This window comes from Rana temporaria, chromosome 10 (assembly GCF_905171775.1).
Source record: "Rana temporaria chromosome 10, aRanTem1.1, whole genome shotgun sequence".
Lineage (NCBI taxonomy): Eukaryota > Metazoa > Chordata > Amphibia > Anura > Ranidae > Rana > Rana temporaria.
The window spans coordinates 83482618-83501916 of record NC_053498.1 but is presented as its reverse complement, the minus strand read 5'-3'; the positions used below and the strand labels follow the sequence as shown (position 1 = coordinate 83501916).

Below are 19299 nucleotides of genomic sequence, written 5' to 3'. Positions count from 1 at the left end.
GCACCTTATTCTAAAACTGCAGCATAAATCAGTGTATACTGCACAGAAACAGATTCCTGACTGGACTAATTAAAGAGTTAAGGGCTGGTGGTGTTATGGAAAAAGAAAGGCACGTCATTCTCTCTTTACAGTCCAGGCGACCTTCTGCTTCCTGCTGCGAAGGAAAAAAATGCTCCCAGCAGTCCTGAGAGCAAGGCTAGGAGGAAGCACACCACTTCCTGCAGATAACCTGCCAGGACAATGAGAGGAACTGCTACATTATGGATGCCGCATAAGACCGGCCCCTCCTCCACCAGAAAAGATGAGTGAGAGAATTAACCAAAGATGCTGCTAAGCAGAACGATGGAAAAGCCAACGTCCCATCCCGGTTTCAGGCCAACTGCAGCAGATCACAGCATAACATCTCAAATGTATGACCTTGCCTCTAAACCATTGGAAAGATGCTAAATTAACGTATTCTTGTTAATCATTAAGGTTAATAGTTGTTAATTTTAACACACCCCTCTTTCGATTTTCCTGCTGGGGTCTGAAATCCAGGGACAGGATTATAGAGTCCTGATTTGAAACTCAGAGAAATGATGTCCTCATGCTGTGTTCAAGTTGGCCTAGACAATCTCCATACACAGAAACTGTCACATGTGTCTTTGCGTGTGGGAGCTTTTTCAGGTCACCATGCTGTGACCATAATAAATATCGACATGTTTTTATGCTTGTGACACCACATTCATCTGTGAGTAAAAGGCTGCATTCACACCTGAGCGTTTTGTCGCCTGAAGCGCGACGCTCAAAAATGCTAGAGGGGAAAAAATACATTATTCCCTATGGAGATGGTTCACATCTCCACTTCAAAACGCCTGACGCCTGGCGCGAATCGGGCGTTTTTGGCGTTTTTGAGCATTTCTATTTACCATAGAAAGTAATGGAAACGCTCGATCCAAGCGACTAGCGTGACAACGAGCGTTTGCTACTGGCGTTTTGTCGCTTTAATCAATAGAACATTTTACCCAGGCAGAAGACAAAAAAAATCTACCAACATAGCAACAAGTGATGAAAAGATGATCATTTTTCCTATTGGCTAAAATAAAAAACGTTGAAGTACAAAAACGCAAATAAGCATGAATACGCGCGACAAAACCTCGAAAAAAAACCCCGGAAAAAACGACCTACGCTCAGGTGTGAATGCAGCCTAAAGGCCTTTGTTTCAGTACTATACAGGTGGGCAGGTAGCCAACAGGTGCCCATAGAGATTCTCAGTCTCCCATATAGGTGAACGTATCACCTGCTGTGCCTGTGGTGCAGTACCGGAACCCTGAGGAAACATGGTAGTGCAATGGGGAGATATTTTCAGCACAGGAAGGTGGGTACTGAAGAGAGGCCAAAAGTGGTGTGCCCAGCAATTCTAATGGCACATAAACCGGTCAATTAGCACTGAAAGAGATACATCGAAAGCTAACGATGCAAGCAGGGACTCAACTGCCAAATATGTCGATGTGAGAGGCATGAAACAGCAATGAGTAGAAGCAATAGTAATAAGCTGGGTGTGTGTTGAAAAAGCAACATGAACCTAGTCGGTTTTTCAGCACAGAGACACTCTAGTCTAGAATCTATGGCAGGGATATGCAATTAGCGGACCTCCAGCTGTTGCAAAACTACAATTCCCATCATGCCTCTGGGTGTCATGCTTGTGGCTGTCAGAGTCTTGCTATGCCTCATGGGACTTGCCGTTCTGCAACAGCTGTAGGTCTGCTAATTGCATATCCCTGATCTACGGGGTTGGTTTACTAAAAGCAAATGCAGAGAGCAAGGAGTGAGTGCGGCAAGGAAAGGAGAAGCATGGAGAGGGATCTAGTGTGATACAAGTGGGAAGTGACTGGGCCGGAGCTCACAGAAAGAGCTGATGTGTGTGGAGAGAGAGCTCCACTAGGGCGCCAGGGTGAGAGGGCCTGTCTGGGACTTAGACTGTGAACCCCAAAGGAAAGAGAATAGTGCAGTCTGGCATTAGAGCAGAGGACCCATTAGATATACGCACATGCTTGAGAGGGAAGCCCTAGAGTTTTGTGCTACCTCTTGCCTTGCACCTAGAGAAAAGGTGTGAACAATGTAGGGGTGCCTTGGAACAGAGAAGCCTGTGTTGTATCTGCCTACATCCAGTCTGTTAGGACAGTGGTCAGTGGAGTTATTGTTATCAGGAGGACAGGTGTAGGTTCATAGCATCAGTGTGATGAGAGGCCTTTTAGCCACCTCAGTGTGTATTACTTCTCTGTTGCTGCTGAAAGCAGAGCTCTGTTTAACCTTAGGGGCACTGTAAAGAGTTCACAGGGATACCCGTGGATTACAAGTCCCTTTAGATAAAGGTCAAGTGCTCCTACGCAAGTTCAAGCGCCCAACCACAGGTAGACTTGCTTTTATTAGTATACTGGCCAATGGCTAAACAGGGCCTGAACACAGTATTTGGACCAAACTATTACCTGCTTTACCTTAACTTTCCAGGATAGTTACCCTCAGTGACTGCTATTATTTTTGTGGTAAATATTTTTGTGGTACCATAATGCTTATTGTATTTGCACTAACATCCACATTTTAAGGACACGCTTTTGGGGTATACCCCCTTATTCAAGGCCCAAGCAGTACTAATACACAAAGTTTTAGCAGAATAGCCGCCCAATATATTCTGGCAGGACCATTTCACAGGCAACTAAGGGATTGGATGCCATTTACTTTTTTACACTTTCTAATTGTTTTAGTAATATATAGCGTGTCACTGTTGACTAGTGTTGTTTATTTTCATTGCTTATTCGGTAATTTTTTTCAAATTTCCATCTATTAAATCTTCTGCAATTGTTGTTTTAACTTTGGGTAGTAATTATAATTATTGTCTGCCAGTAAATACCTTATACAGCCCACTTCCTGTTTCCTGTCTGGTAAAAAGCCTAGGCTTATGACATCATGCACATCTCTCTCTCTCTTTTACTCTTGTGAGAGTTTGCCAGGAAGGGAGGGGGATGAGTCATAAGACGCCAATGAGAGCTTCAGGGCTTCAGAGCTGGAGGTGTGCCTCTGTGTGTCCTGTAAATCCAGGAAGTGAACAGGCAGCAGCTTCAGCTGCCCACAGTTAAAATGGACGCAGTCAGACTTAGGCCCCGTACACACCATAGAATCCATCCGCAGATAAATCCCAGCAAATGGGTTTCAGCGGATAGATCCTATGGTGCGTACACGCCAGCGGATCTTTTTCCGCGGATATATCTCCCCTGGGATGGATTCCAGCAGATTGAATATTTGCTGACATGCACAACATATCCATCTGCTGGAGTCCATCCCAACGGATGGATCCGCTGGTCTGTACAGACTCACCGGATCCATCCGTCCGAAGGGATCCCCCGCATGCGTCGTAATGATTCGACGCATGCGTGGAATTCCTTATATGACAGCGTCGCCGCGTCATAATTATGACGCGGCAACGGCGCGACACGTCATCGCCAGAGGATTTCGGCGCGGATTTCAATGCGATGGTGAGTGCACTCCATCGCAGAGAAATCTGCTGAAATCCTCGAGAGGATTTATCCGCGGAAACGGTCCGCTGGACCGTATCCGCGGATAAATTCTATCGTGTGTATGGGGCCTTAGTGGAGGGAGATTTCTGCAGCATATTTGGCAAGTACAGAATCACAGTATATATATATGATATGCAAAGTGGTTGGAGGGGAGGTTCAGAATGGCAAAGATGTTTTTATTACAAATTATGTGAGCAGACTGCAGTTCCTCTTTAAGTAAAGCCCTTTGTATTACTACTGGTGTGTAGGTGAGTTGTTGAGTCCAGTTAAGATACCCACCACTGGGAATGGCAGAAGAAGCCAACAACCAGCACCTATTTAGAGAATCATTGTTACGGGTTCTTCCTTAACCAAACTGGTAAAATGAATTACCTTTTTCCATTAGGGTATTGAAGAGTGATGCATTGGAGAAAAAGAAGAGATATCCAAATGTTTGAGACACAAGATCTGGATGCAGTTCACACTCCCGAGTTAAATCCAATGTAGCCTGGTAAATGGCGAGAGTTCCACGTGTGCCTTCTGGCATATTGCTCAGCTCTCCTACATCCGAGAAACTGGCAGGATCGGTGAAAGGATTGCTCTCCAAAATGGCTGGCAAAGCTGCATACAAGGTCTAAAAAGAAGGATAAAACACTTACAATGTTGTTTTACAGAACGACATTTAATATAATCTGTACTCCAGCCAAAGCACAGTTGGAATATGTAAATATGAACTGAATATTTCAGATTTTTGTTCAGCTATCCCCTCCAGACTTCTAATTAGCCAACATATTCATTACAATCCTGTTGCTGATTGCCAATAACACATTCTCATGCATAATAAAATGTTCCAAACAGCCATGCTGCATGTCAGGGCTCTATGGCTGGGTCTTCATGGGGCTATCCCTGCTTAGTTTTTGTTATTTCGTTGGTAGAATTGTGTTTGTACAGTGCGCTCACTCTGAGAACCATGCCTGGAAGCAAACTGCTAGATGAGCGTGTTAATAGTCTATTCACCTCTTCTATTCATCCATTTAGGAGCATGGAAGTTGACAGAGCTAGCCCTCTATTTTCCAGTTTTATATTCATGCACAACGGATGATTGGTTGCATCAATCAGCAAACACTTTAGCAGTATCATTTTTATTATATAAATACATGCAGTATACCAATCTTTAAGGACAGCAGGATTTTTTAACAGAGCTCGAAGCTCCTAATACATCATGGGCTCCAAACATGTTTTCCTGGTTAAGAATAGCTAAGCTACCGATCCCTTCCACACAAGTATTAAAAAACTTAAAGGGGTTGTAAACCCTTGTTTTTTTTTTTTTTTTTTTTTTAATAAAAGAAACAAACATGCCTATACTTACCTGCTTTGTGCTATCGTTTTTTCATAAAGCAGCCCGATCATTTTTCTCTGGGTTGCCCCACCGGTGCTCCAGGCTACGCCTCTTAATCGGGTGCCCCCATGGAAAGCCACTTTCCCTGGGGGGCATACCGCTGCTTCATCGATTGACACAGACAGCAGGACTCGGCCCCCGACCCTCACTACCGCGTCACTGGATTTGATTGACAGCAGCGGGAGCCAATGGCATAAAAAAATAAACTGTTTATGTGGAGTTTTTTGGAGTGTTTTTCCAGCAGAAAAAAACACTGAATGCTCCTAAACACTACTAAAAGGCTCCTAACAGCCGTTTTTGAGCTTTTTTTTACTTCATGCACTAAAAAAACACTAATAAAACACTAATGCTCCAAAAAGCTTCTAAAATGCTACTCCAAAAATGTTATTGAGTAAATAAAGATGCGGATAGCCGCACTCCAAAAAATAGTTGTTTCCTTTATTGTAGATATAGCCCGTACAAAGATTATAATTGAAAACGCGTTTCACATCATTCTCACTGGTGCTTAATCATAATAAAAGTTTTATCAGCATTTTTTGAGCTCATAAAAAACACTAGTGCATGGCGCCTTAATTGTACACTGGAGTGGTACGCTAGCAGGACGGTAAAAAAAGTCCTGGTAGCCGCATCTTTGGAGCGGTGAAGGAGCAGTGTGTATACCGCTCCTCCACCGCTGCTGCCCATTGAAATCAATGGGACACCACGGCTATACCGCCAGCAATAAACATCTTGCGGTGGTTTTTAACCCTTTCTCTGCCGCTAGCGGGGGGTAAAACCACCTCGCTAGCGGCCGAATAGCTCCACGAAATTGAGAGTAAAGCACCGATAAAAACAGCAGCGATTTAACGCCGCCCCCGCCCCAGTGTGAAAGGGGCCTTTGTGTTGCATCCGTTGCATTGGTGTTCCTGCCAGTCCCTCTGCTTCTCTATTAAAAACTGACCCCACTAGGCATGAGAGCACAGTATGGGCAGTTCTCTAGCTATGCTGGGAACTTAGCCTGCTCTACTGCAATGATCAGACTTGTCCTGGTGCCCCCCCCCCCCCACACACAGCCATTCACTGGGAAGTTCAGTGTTCTGCTGTTTCTCCTTCCCAAGCTCCTATGCAGCTGAGAACAGAGGGAATGTGGTTTAAAAAAAGGAGAAAAGGTGTTTACATATACTTGATCCTCAGAATGACTACAGAACCTTTTTATTTTTTCCTAAGAATACTTTACAATAACATCAATGTGTTTATATCAGGCTCTGGTGTAGGTATTATGGAACTCAAAAGAATGCCCACAGGTCATCTGTATGTATGGCATCCACAACCCCACCATGACATGAAGATTACTTGAGGGTTTTGGTGCCTGACAACACCAAAGAGCACTAATAAATAGAAAATATATTCTCCTGCTTTGGTGTGGGGGACCTCATATAGAGTTGGTAGTATTTTTGTGGTGGTGCGAGTGTTTAGTTAATCATGCATGCCCCGCTGCCTTGGCCAACTGGGGGAAGTCCAAAGTACTAAACACAGGAGAGATGAAAAAGGCGCATGGCCTGATGCATGAATCCTTTCAAAACGTTTATTTAAAACAATTTGGTATATACAGAAAATACTACGTATTCATAGGTGGCTGGGTTTCAAGAATGATAGCAATAAACAAACTGTAATACACGTAAATGATGCCCATGAAAGGGATAAAAGGTGAATATTCATTTCAAGGATTTTCCTCTTCTTCAGAGCCTTAGAAAACCGAGTCTGGTTTGTATGTTACAATGGTGAAGGCTGGATGGATGATGTATTACAGGGTGATTATTAACCATTGCAGTGTGCAGCCGCATCCCTCCAAGCACTCACACTGAGAGCGGCAACGCCGGATAGTGGCGCACAGCTGCACGATCGCAGGGGCACCTATACAGCTCCACCGGTAGGATAGCTTGTCCCCACATGGACATCCAGCCATGGATCAGTGCTGGATAAAGAGGCTACAACATTAAGGCTGCGTACACACAATCAGTCCATCCGATCGTGTCAGAACGCAGTGACGTAAAACACAACGACGTGCTGAAAAAAACAAAGTTCAATGCTTCTAAGCATGCGTCGACTTGATTCTGAGCATGCGTGGATTTTTAACCGATGCTTTTGGTTACCAACGATCGGTTTTGACCTATCAGTTAGGCGTCCATCGGTTCAATTTTAAAGCAAGTTCTCATTTTTTTGACCGAAGGTTAACTAACCGATGGGGCCCACACACGATCGGTTTGGACCGGTGAAAATGGTCCTTCAGACCGTTCTCCTCTGGCGATCCTATCGTGTGTACAAGGCCTTACTCTCCATTGGGAAGGTTTGCAAGACCAACGGATGACCTGATCCCTATACACACTCCCATGGTGCTAAGAGCACTATGATGTAGAAAAAATATCACTACAGTGAAAGATAATCCTCCCGTATGGTTAATACTCACCCCGTGATACAACATGCATCCAGCCCTCACCATTCCTCACAGACCAGACCTGGTTTTCTAAGGTTCTGAAGAATATAACCCTTGAAACGCGTTAGCCGAATATTCACCTTTTATTGCTTGTATGGGCATCATTTACGTGTATTACAGTTTGTTTTAGTGCTATCATTCTTGTATCCCAGCCACCTATGAATACGTAGTATTTTCTGTCTATATCAATTTGTTTTAAATAAACGTTTTCATGCATCAGGCCACGTGCCTTCCTTATCTCTTTGGTGTATAACGATGGTGTATAAAGATCACTTAGAGGGCAGAATAGGTATGAAATAATCATATTATTAAGTCCAAGTATCTTGTTTTAGTCAATAACACAGGCTGTGTATGGTGTGCAGAAATGCGTTATTATGCTAGACCACAGTTAGCAATACACTCTATAGAGTGGCCATGAGAGAATTTTTTAATTCACTATATCTGGTCTCCCACAGTACACAGAACATGGAAATGCAATTATTTTAGTAAATATAAACGACTAAATACCCTTTCTCATCAGTAGTATATAGCAGTCTTGTGACTTCTATCAGTGTCCAGCTGTGGACTGGTTAAAGCTTGTAGGGTGAGTTTTCTGACTATCCTATGAGACTGCAGGACCCCCTAACCCTCTGTCTGGACAGTGCTAATTGGCCCTGTGCTGATCACAGGCACCCTCCCAAAAAAAAACTGTCAATATACACCAAACTGAGCATGTTCAGCCTGACTCCATAGACTCAGGAAATAATTAGGGGACAGTGGAAGAAGGGGAGGATCCGGGAAGACAGGATCAAACAGCCTTTTTACATGATGCAGAAAATTGACCCCTGAGGTTTCACAGTGAGTATAACAAGCATGATTTACTGCATATACAGCGTTTAGCATTGTGGGTTTAGTAACAATTAAAGTACCTGTAAATTATTGGCTTATATAATAAAACCATTTTACCTACCTTAGTAAGGTAATACACACACTGTTGGAAGGTATACATAATGACTTCATCAAGAAGGGCCATAGACTCCTCACATGCCTCCAGGTCACTTGAAAGCAAAGCATCCTGGGAAGATGCTGGAAGAAAGAATAATTCTTTTTATTATTAAAGAAGTAGTAGTAGTTGCTATTAGCAATGTTTTTCCTCATCATCATCATCCTGATTATATATGTAGTACACTGCGACAGTTCTGCTCATAGTTTACTACTGCCAGTGCTGATCACACATTTCTGCTTATTCTCTCGCATCATGCTTCTTAGTAAATCTGTACTATATAGTAGTATTTTATTACAACTGCAGTCAATATTTTTGTCACCCTTTTAAGTTGCATTTGTGGATTAATTGTCATGCGCGGCGGTCAAAAGTCCACCAGGAAAACCAAGAACCTGCTCGGTTGCTTGTCTCTGTGTACGCACAGCCGGTTTTCCTGACAGGAATACTGCCATGACAGCTTTGGGCGGGAAAACCGGCCGTGTGTAGAGGAAAAAAAACGCAGAGAATCGCGGCGAAAAAAAGAGAACACGTTTTTTTTGCTTGCAGTTTTCCGATCGGGAAAACTGCTATGGTGCATACACACGAACGGTTTTCCCGACCAAAAGCAAACATGGCAGTTTTCCTGTCAGGAAAACAGGTCGCGCGTATGAGGCATCAGTACTAGCCTACACTTATAGGTCCGTATTTGGATTGGTGGAGCCTGCAGGCACACAGGTTTTGTTGTAACACATCTCTGCTGGGATCACTTCAATGACCCAATTTCTTTGTTTTGTGGTCCTAAAAAGACTTAGAATATATTTATTTATAGTCAATTATTTTATAGGAGATGACAATTTGCACTAATAATAGAAAAAAAATTGCAATCAGTATCTCTACAGCTGACTTTTTTGCACCTGCGTCCTATAGGCGTCTGTCTTCTGTGTATAATAGTAAATCTGGCCCTAGCCACTAATCATAATATCAGAGGACTTCTAGTCTATTCTATTCTGCAAGATATATTACATGGAACTTGTATTCATAAACCATGGGTGATATGCAGGCTACCATCAGGTGATTGGACACTGGCAAAAAAAAATGCTAGCGCGCACTCATATGACCTCACCCACTTCGTAAGAGTCTAGATTTTTGCTAGTATTCTAGGTGATGGACCTGTTCTCCTCCAGACAGGTATTTTTAACTATTCAATTATTTTCTTGTATGCTTCTTTTAAGGTTTGGCTGCTTACTGCCTGAGCTATATAACAGTTACAAGCTTGATTACTCTCAGTGTGTACTCTGGGGACCATACCCAGGGCACTGATAAGAGGGGCCCAGGCAGCAGGGGGAATTGGTGCGGTCGGGCAGAGGGGCAATTACAAAAGGATGCCTTGTGTGATGCTCTGCAGCAGCTGAAAGCTGGTTTCTCTCCCTCCTGCAGGCTTTCAGCTCCTGCAGGGAGAGACACAGACACAGGGCATCCTCACTGTTCTGCCTGCTTCTGATATCCCACCCTATGTGCCCCCTGTCACTGTGCTCCCCCCCTCCACTTCCTGTGGCGATGCCAGCTTCCCTATCCTGTACAAAAAATAGAATTGTAAAAAATAAAACTGTAAACTAAAATTGTAAAGAAATTGTCAACTAAAATAATTTAGAAAATAAACTTTTTTAAACAATTATATAAAAAAAATCAAATGTAAAAAACAATGAAAAAGGGCCAATTCACACAGGTTCTGTTATGTTTGTGTCCACTAATAATGATTTAAGTGTATTTTTAGTGGAAATATTGTTTTGATATATTCGGAGGCAGGCTGTATAGGGCCCTGTGATTTCTAACAGAAGCCCTGCCCATACACCCACTATGTGAGGCTGGCCCCAAAATGTTTGCTTTGGGCACTGGCTCCAGTGTTAGATGCTTACTTTGGCATACAGGTTAATTTTTATGGCTCCCAGACCCATAAAACGGTATTAAACCCAAAAGCAATCCTTTATTACAGGGATATGCAATTAGCGGACCTCCAGATGTTGCAGAACTACAAATCCCATGAGGCATAGCAAGACTCTGACAGCCACAAGCATAACACTCAGAGGCAGAAGCATGATGGGACTTGTAGTTTTGCAACAGCTGGAGGTCCGCTAATTGCATATCCCTGCTTTATTATATTGCAGCTTACCAATTCTTAGATGGGGTTTTATTTTTTAAGATTATCTTACTTTTATTTTTACCTGGTTATCCAGCCAGTAAGTATGATGTTTAGTGTGTACTAGGCTTTAGTCTCAGGAGGATGGGGTAACGGTATCACACTTCCCAGATGGGGCATTACTACCCACTTTTTTCCCCAGAAAAAATACAGGGTACCTTGCTTTACTCCTGCTGCCATCTTCTACAGAGACACAGCCACATAAATAAGGTCAACATCTGGGTTATAGCAGTTTCAGTATCTGAACACATAAAACCCCATCCATTCCAACCTCAGTTCTGTGAGTATCCCACTGAGGATTGCCTCAATGGTGGATCATGCAAGGGAGCTGAGAAAAAAGGGCCAATCAGTATGCATTCTTCAGGTGGCCTACAGACAACTCAAAACACCATTCAGGGTGATGGCTGTTCCCTTGTCCCCTAGCAATGTCCTACTATGACTCAGCTACCTTCATTTGACTCTAGCTCTCTCTCAGGCACACACCACAGTTCAGAAACTCTCCATATCCTCTGTTTCCCTGAACCCTGTTCAGTAATCAGAGTTGGAATCTCCTTTACTTGAAGATATTGTGAAGGAAAGCAATGGCCCTGATTTTTTTAGAACAGACCATAGGAGATTTTCCTTCCTCTGCATTTTAATAAATTCTCTCTCTAAACTTCATTTAATGAAACGCTCCAAATACCCTCTACTGTGGACACGCCAACTAATGGCATGCACACTAGTCTTTTCCCAACAGCACCTGACTCTCTACAGCCTAAACCAGCCACTATGGGCACCAAGAAGCTGGCTAAATAAATAAGTAAAGAAAAAACATTCCTATACACCCACAAACCGATTGTGCAGTTTATGAGGACTGGGACCAATGCAGAAAGGGTATTTGTTCCTTCTACGATTTTATGGTAGTGGATCCTGGCAATTAGCACCTTACAGTTCCTATTGAGGATGTTCCCTCTTTTAAGGATTATGTTGATAGGCATCTGGAAGCCCCCATTAAGCCCTTCTTTTCCCTTGCAGGTCCTGCCCTACTTTTTGCCAGAAGCTAAAAAAAAAAACTGTAAGATTTGGATGGAATGACTTAATGAAAATACATAAAAGTAAATATTTTTAAACAATATAAACCTTCTGAATCCCATTCTTTCTCCATATCTAGGATTTTCTTCTGCACAAAATTGAGAAGTTCCATGGAATTCGCCATCCATAGCATTAAGGGTCGAAGATCAGTGGCCACCTCCTCAATCCCCAATGTACTCAAGAAACTTTTTTCTTGTTGGCTGAAATAATCAACAAAAATGTTCTTATCGTTTTTATCAAGAAACTCAACCAGAAGCAATCTTTATTTCGGGAAAAAAACAGTCAATCTACAGAAAAGTGTCAGGAAAAGAGAAATGCTTTTCATCAGTACACATACGGTAAAAGCCTTTAAACTCCAAACAATGAATGTCAACAATCACCATCTAACTGATATTATGGCACTGTAGCACGCAAGCTGTGGTGAACAAATAATACATTAAAGTAAAACATTAAAATATGGTAAGGAAAATACGAAAAGCATTCAAATGGTACAATTATTTCAGGATGTTTTGTAGATACGCCCATAGTCATAGATTTAGCTACAAAGTACATACTGTATATTGTACATTTATATTTTTAAGATTTGATAAAAAAATATTTAAGACTAGATAAAAACATGTTCTAAAAGAAACAAAATTACTTTCCGATTCCTTGACCAAGCTCTTTTGCTTTATCTGCAGTCGAGAAAAGTGACTCGGGGCCTTACTATGCCTTCTGTTAAGTAGACATGTATAATTTGTTTCATTACAAATCGGAACGCAATTTTCATTTTATTCGGAGATTAATGTATACGAATCTCCAAATCATGTTAATAAATTTCAATTAATCCCCAAAATTGATTACAAAAACAAATTAATTTATATTATTTTTATTTGAATGACAGGATGAGATATTTTGGGCCTTTCGTTTTTTTAAAGAAATAACGTAACAACATATTATCCAAATTTATTGTTTTATTCTAGTGAGCGCAACGTCAATAAAAAAAAATGCACTACATAATACATATGAAAAGGAGACATACTGCAATATAGTTAGATTAAGGTATAAAAGTGAAATAAAATGATTCCTACTTTAGACATGTGCACACTGAAATATTTTGTTTTCTGAATTTCGCTTTCGTCTGAAAAATAAATTTATTTAGTTACTCCCGAAATCCGTTTTTATTTATCCAGTTCCATTAAAAAATGTTTTCGTCCGAAAATCCAAATTAATTAAGGTTGAATCTGTCATTGAAGGCTTATGGTGCCTGTCGAATGTTCTAAGAAGATTCGATGGAGCAGCTAAACTGTACAATGCCGCAATCATACATTTCCAGTCAAATGTTCCACCTACAAGCTTTAGAAGAATTCTAATGTTGTATGACACTAGTAATAATTATATTTATAAATTATTATTACTAGTCAACCAACATTCTAATTCTTCTATAGCCTATGGGCCGAGCATTTGACCGGAAATGTATGATTGCGGCCTCGTACAGTTTAGCTGCTTGTCGAATCTTCTTAGAACTTTCGACAGACACCATAAGCCTTCAATGACAGATTTGACGTTTGTATGTTTTTCGTTGCTTCGTCGAATCTTTGTCGTTCATGACGAACGGTCTACCCAAACACTGTTTCTATAATGTCGAATCTTTTCTCTCTATGACGAATCTTTCCTCTCTATGTAGAATAATCTTGGACTAATAGTTAGGTTAGGCACATTCGACCACAGGTTTGATAGACACAGATCGCTATTGTCAGCGTCATGTCGAATCTCTTATCTATATCGAACTGTTGCAGCAACAAAATAAAGCATTTTTTAATGTCGGATCTTTCGGATTTTGCGCATTGATTTTCGTTTGTTAAAACGCAAATACCCAAAATTCGGACAAACATGTATTCAGACGAAAACGAATGCACATGTCTACTTATTATGTTTGGACAGAAGGTGGAGCCATCAGAATCTTTGAATCATAAGATAACGAATTAATCAGAATCCTCCAAAATTACTTTCAGAAGTATGTATTGATTAGAAGGAATATAAGAAATTGATTCAAATATACAAAACAAATTCCAAAAATGAATCATTCTAACATACAAAATATGACTAAACAAACTGATTAACTTAATGAATGAATCCGAAGGAAAAAAAAAAACGTTTCCGTTGTGCACATCTACACTGGTAAGGGTACATGGGTAAAAACTTTTACAGGTCTTTGACCTGGTGAAAAAAAAACACACATACGCATTTCAAGTAATTACTTGCCTATAGTTCTGCTTGAGCAATAGATTGTTCTTGTCATCTACTGGTACTTAGTAAATTCACCAAGTACATGATGGTGTGTTAAATAAGTTGCTCAACTGAAAAATTAAGCCCATCTTAGAAATGCATTTTGGGTACATTTACTATTACTATGTTCAAGTATAATTAGTATATTTAAGACATATATGAAACACAAAGAATCTGGTGTGACTGTATTGCAACACCTCAAGCCAGAATTTTTTTTCATAATAAAGCTAAGGATTAAGATAAGCTAAACAATGTATGAGATAATAATTTCTTACATTAGTAGTACTTTTTGCTGATGTGTAAATTGCGCTGCTGAACCAAACAAGATTTGAACCATGTATGGTCAGGCTGAAGGTACCAAAGTTGATTGACCGATCAACTTGGGGACAACTAGCATGCTGGATTGTACATGTGAGCAGCTATCATAGAAGCTAGCAATAATCACAATGTTCTTCTGGCAGGGATGGCAGCACAACCCATGTTTGCAATATAGAAATTTACTCAGTCTATGGCACGGCCTAAGTCTTGTGTGATGGGGACATGAAGCATGCTTTCAGCTTTCATTTGAGATCACAAATCACAGCGGGAGCGGGGGTCTGGCGGCGCGCACCCTGGAGCCGAAGAAAAAATTTACTTACAGGTACGCTGATTTTGCACTTAAGGGCTGCCCTGCCGCAGTATATGTATGTGGGGCGGTCCTTAAGTGGTTAAAGCGTGTTTGCCTTGCTACTCACTTGTTTTTGGGAAAATAAAATCAGTTCCCAAATGCCAAAGTTCAAAGCCCTCAAATAGTTGGTGCAACCGTCTGAAGCAAAATTGGTGGACTGTTGCAACTTTGCAAGCAATGTCCAAGTGGAAAGAAAATAAAAAGCTCTCTTTTAGGGCTCTTGAAGAGGAAATGGAAGCTGTGGCTTAAAAGGGCAGGCAGAAGGCAAGGAATTGTCAACCGTTTTGCCTGTGGTCTTCCTGCAGCTCATCTTTCCCCATTACCGACATGCATTGTGTCTTTGTGTGAAAGAGGCCTTTTTGGTAGAGACAGAACTTTGTTTTCTCTCAACAGAGATTTCAGCTCTGTTAGCAGCACAGAAATAATATCATCAATTCTTACTTCAAATATCATGCTACTAGCAGGTAGAAGCTGCAGTGCCTTAGCTCTCACACTGCAGATACACAGCTATTGGGATTTGGCAGAAGAGAGTGCACTGATATTTTTTTCGGAGGAATTCCAGACAAAAGGTAATGCTTTTTTGGGTACTGCTAAAGGACGATTTCATTTCTAAAGTTTCCCTATAACATAACAAATCTTCACTTTAAAGGGGTTGTAAAGTCAGGTTCTTTATCTTAATGCATTCTCCTTATGTGTGCAGCAGCCCCCCTTGGCCCATCTAATACTTACCAGAGTCCTATCTCTATCAAGTGATGTCCAAGAGTGTCTCGCCTGACCCGGGACACTCCCTCTTGATTGACAGAGACAGCAGCGGGGCCATTGGCTCCCGTTGCTGTCAAAGTCAGTTAGTCAATCAGGAGAGAGAGGGTTTGGGGCTGAACCACAGCTCTATGTCTGAATGGACATAGGGAGCTGTAGCTTAGCTTGGGTGTCCCCATAGCAAGCTGCTTGTTGTGGGGGCACTCAACAGGAGGGAGGGGTCAGGAGCACCGAAGAGGGACCCAAAAAGAGGAGGATCCAGGCTGCTCTGTGCAAAACAACTGAAACAGGGGAGGTAAATATACTATGTTTGTTATTTTTTATAGAAAACAAATTAGACTTTACAATCACTTTAAAGGGGTTGTAAAGGTTTGTTTTTTATTTTCTAAATAGGTTCCTTTAAGCTAGTGCATTGTTGGTTCACTTACCTTTTCCTTCGATTTCCCTTCTAAATGTTTTTTTCTTTGTCTGAATTTCTCACTTCCCGTTCCTCCTCAGTAAGCTTGCCCCCATCATCCAAGCCGTTCTGGCTGGGGGTTAGTCAGCCAGAACAGCTTACTGAGGAGGAACAGGAAGTGAGAAATTCAGACAAAGAAAACAAAGAAAAAAAACATTTAAAGGGGAAATCAAAGGAAAAAATAAGTGAACCAACAATGCACTAGCTTATAAAAAACCTATTTAGAAAATAAAAGACGAACCTTTACAACCCCCTTAATTCTACAAATTATAGAGCATAGCCCAGTGTCACCTATGACTATCCACCGGCGCCACCTGCTCCACTACACCGCAGCCATCCACAAGTGACTGTCCTCTGGATGTTCCATGGTTTTACATGTCTTATCTAATCCAATGTTTGCGAGTACGTTTGATCTATTTGTCCAATAAATTAAATGCAACATACTGCACTTGCTAGAGTGGCGCCATTGTGTTCTCTCCCCAGTGTCACCTATGAGCCTCATGCAAGACTTTGATGAAAATGGCTTTGTTGAAAGACATACTGAGATTCACAACTGTAGACAAAGCAAATATTTTAAAGAAAGTGTCATTAATTATTTTGAGAAAACGCTTTGTATTATGAATGATTAAGTGACATAAGGCAGCTAGGAACAAAAATAAATAGAGCCGAGGATCAAAAATGGTGTGAACTTTTACACACTAGGGAAACTAATAAACAGGATGGGCCCAGCGTCTCAAATTCTTGGTTCCATGTGTTTAAAGTACCATGAATAAAACATCTGAAACACAATGCATATTCATTGTGAAAGCCAGGACACAGTGAAATAATCATTCTATATACAAATAAAGAACAAACAATCATTTCTGTTTGAGATCCAGCTGGGAATTCCATATAAGTTGTATAAAGACACAGATGTTACCGTGTGTTACTATATCAAATTGTATGAAGAAACACATCGCATCTCACATAATGGGACAATGCAACACTAAAAAGGTTTATCGATTTCCGCTATCAAGCCGCATCACACATTGGCACAAAAGCCAATAAATATATACATAATGCTTTTTTTTTATTGCAAGGCTTTGTAACATGCTGTGAAGGCAAGAAGGTTTATTCAATTGTTTTTCAAAATACACAAAATTTCCTGTAATGCATAAAAGCAATTGGATGGCATTTACCGGACTAAGACTGCCAAGATTTAAAATAACATATACAGGAGTAACAAATAAACCAAAGGAGACTAAAATCTCCATTCATTTTGTTTATCCAAGATTAAGAGACTACTAAGCTTTAAATGAGAAAGTTATAAAAGAAAGATCATATGAAAAAAGCTACTAGTATTATTCATAACACTCCCAGGTATTCAGAAACAGATTGTAAAGTGTTTAAGTAGTAATAAGAGACTGTTCGGTATTGTGTCCCGATGCAAATGTTTCTATTGCTCTTGTCTGTGCCTGTCGTGCTTGATTTTACTTGGCAATGGTGTTGTACACTAAAGCATAACTACTGTAAACGCAGGCAAAAAAAAAAAACTTGATCCAGAGACAGTATGTGTTAATTAAAAACAATTCTTCAATAAGTATTATAGCCTAGGTTTAAGCCAAATGGTTTAAAAACATCAGCACAAGGGACAGTACTTACATTAAGTGCCGGTTCACACAGGGGCAACCCGACTTACAGCGTGACTTTGCAAGGCGACTTCAGCACGACTTGGAGCAACTTACAACGCGACTTAAAGTTGCCTCCAGGACAGACGACTTTGGCTGTGGGCCAATCCTAGAATAATCAGCTCTGTGGGAGGGAGGGGTTTGCCTGAGTAAACTATTTTATTTTCCTGTAATGTTGCTTAAGTTAAGATGTGATCCGACTTTGGAGGCAACTTCCATTGGAATCTGAGGGTACAGTTTGCCTAGAAGTCACCTTGAAGTACTACAGGAACCTTTTCTGGAGTCGGAGCAACTTCAGTAGTGTACATTTAGACGGCTCTCATTCACTTCAATGGAATTTCTCATGTCGCGCGACTTGGGGCAACTTGGGGCGACACAAGTGTGAACCGGCACTTAGTATAAAGTGTTTTTCGTGCTGGTGCCAGCTGTCCTTGTTGAAATCTGAAGTCTTTTGCACCCTAGCAGCCGTAATCTTCCGATGCTGTGGGGGGTCATTAAAAAATGCCAACTACACAGTCCCCCCCCCCCCTTTCCTTTATTCATAGAAGTGGTACCATAGTTTCCAGCAATGAAAAGCACTCTATAAATGGAGAATGGGTGGAGGAATGAAAGGCTTGTCTTCTCCATTCATAGAGCACTTTTCATTCATGGAAGCTATAGTACAGCTTCTTTAAATGGATAAGTGGGTGAAAAGGGTGAGCATAGTCAGCCCTCTTGATGAGGTCCCGGGCTCATATTAAAGCAGAACTCGACCCAAAAGGGTTTACCTCCTCTCCCCTTTCGCTACCATATTTGGCATATCATTTGGGGAGGGGGGGAGAGGAGCAGGTACCTTGTGTTTTCCGGGAACCCACTCCCACTTTCGTTTGGTTTGCCTAGATCGTAAACGATCAGAAGACACGTCATGGGTCCCAGAAGTCTGCAAGACCGTTCCCAAAGCGCAGCATGGCTCGTGGATGTGCAGTGGGCAGCTGGCTGTGAAGCCGAAAGCAGCATATCTGGCTGTCCACAGTTAGAATGCTGACGCCTGGACCTGAAGCCAATTGCACAATCGGCTTGGGTGAGGATGGTACTGGAACCCATTGACAGGTGAGCGTTCTTTTATTAAAAGTCAGCAGCTACAGGATTTGTAGCTTTTACCTCTGCAGCAGAAAGATTATGGCTGCAAGGGTATGGGGACAGGAAGTTCTTGGGATTTCAACTATACCAGCGATCATCAGCAGAAACACTTTGCTTTAAATGTAAGTACTGTCCCTTGTGCTGATTTTTATATTTTTTTACCCAAACTTAGGCTTTGATATACATTGAAAAATTGTTTTTAATTAAGACATATCTAGGTTAGGTGTGGTATTTTTATTTCTATGTAAAGTTTTTCCTTCATTTTCATCGCTATTGCTTGGATATTAACCCTTGCAGCACAGGAACATTACAGCTGCAGGTGTATGGTGGGGGGCAAAGGATTTCAGACTTCAACTAGGACAGCTGGCACCAGCACAAGGAACACTTTGCATTAAATGTAAGTTACGTCCCATGTGTTGATTTAAAAAAATAAAAATAAACAAGCTTTAAATAGTTTCTTAGTCTGTCTTGATATCAATTTCCTGTAATCCTCCGCAAAGCTGCAAAGGAGGGGGCAGAAATCTGGCTCAACTTAAAGCGGTTCTCCACCCTAAAGTGGAGTCCCGCTGATCGGAACCCTCCCCCCCTCCGGTGTCACATTTGACACCTTTCAGGGGGGAGGGGGGTGCAGATACCTGTCTAAAGACAGGTATTTGCACCCACTTCCGGCCCGGCATTCACAGGGCAAAAGACGGGCATTCCGTCACATCCCATCGCCCCCCCGTTGT

The 19299-nt window shown here is 41.5% G+C and overlaps 1 protein-coding gene across 3 annotated transcripts in view; it reads right to left on the bottom strand.

Annotated features, from left to right (window-relative positions):
- Positions 1-19299, bottom strand: part of RASIP1 (Ras interacting protein 1) — a 98012-nt gene that overhangs the window by 17637 nt on the left and 61076 nt on the right. For all 3 annotated transcript variants that reach the window (XM_040325633.1, XM_040325634.1, XM_040325635.1), the window contains exons 7-9: positions 11683-11834; positions 8355-8470; positions 3927-4167 (exon numbers count right to left, since the gene is read on the bottom strand). In XM_040325633.1, the coding sequence (XP_040181567.1) occupies positions 3927-4167; positions 8355-8470; positions 11683-11834 (509 nt within the window). The remainder of the gene's footprint in view (positions 1-3926; positions 4168-8354; positions 8471-11682; positions 11835-19299) is intronic.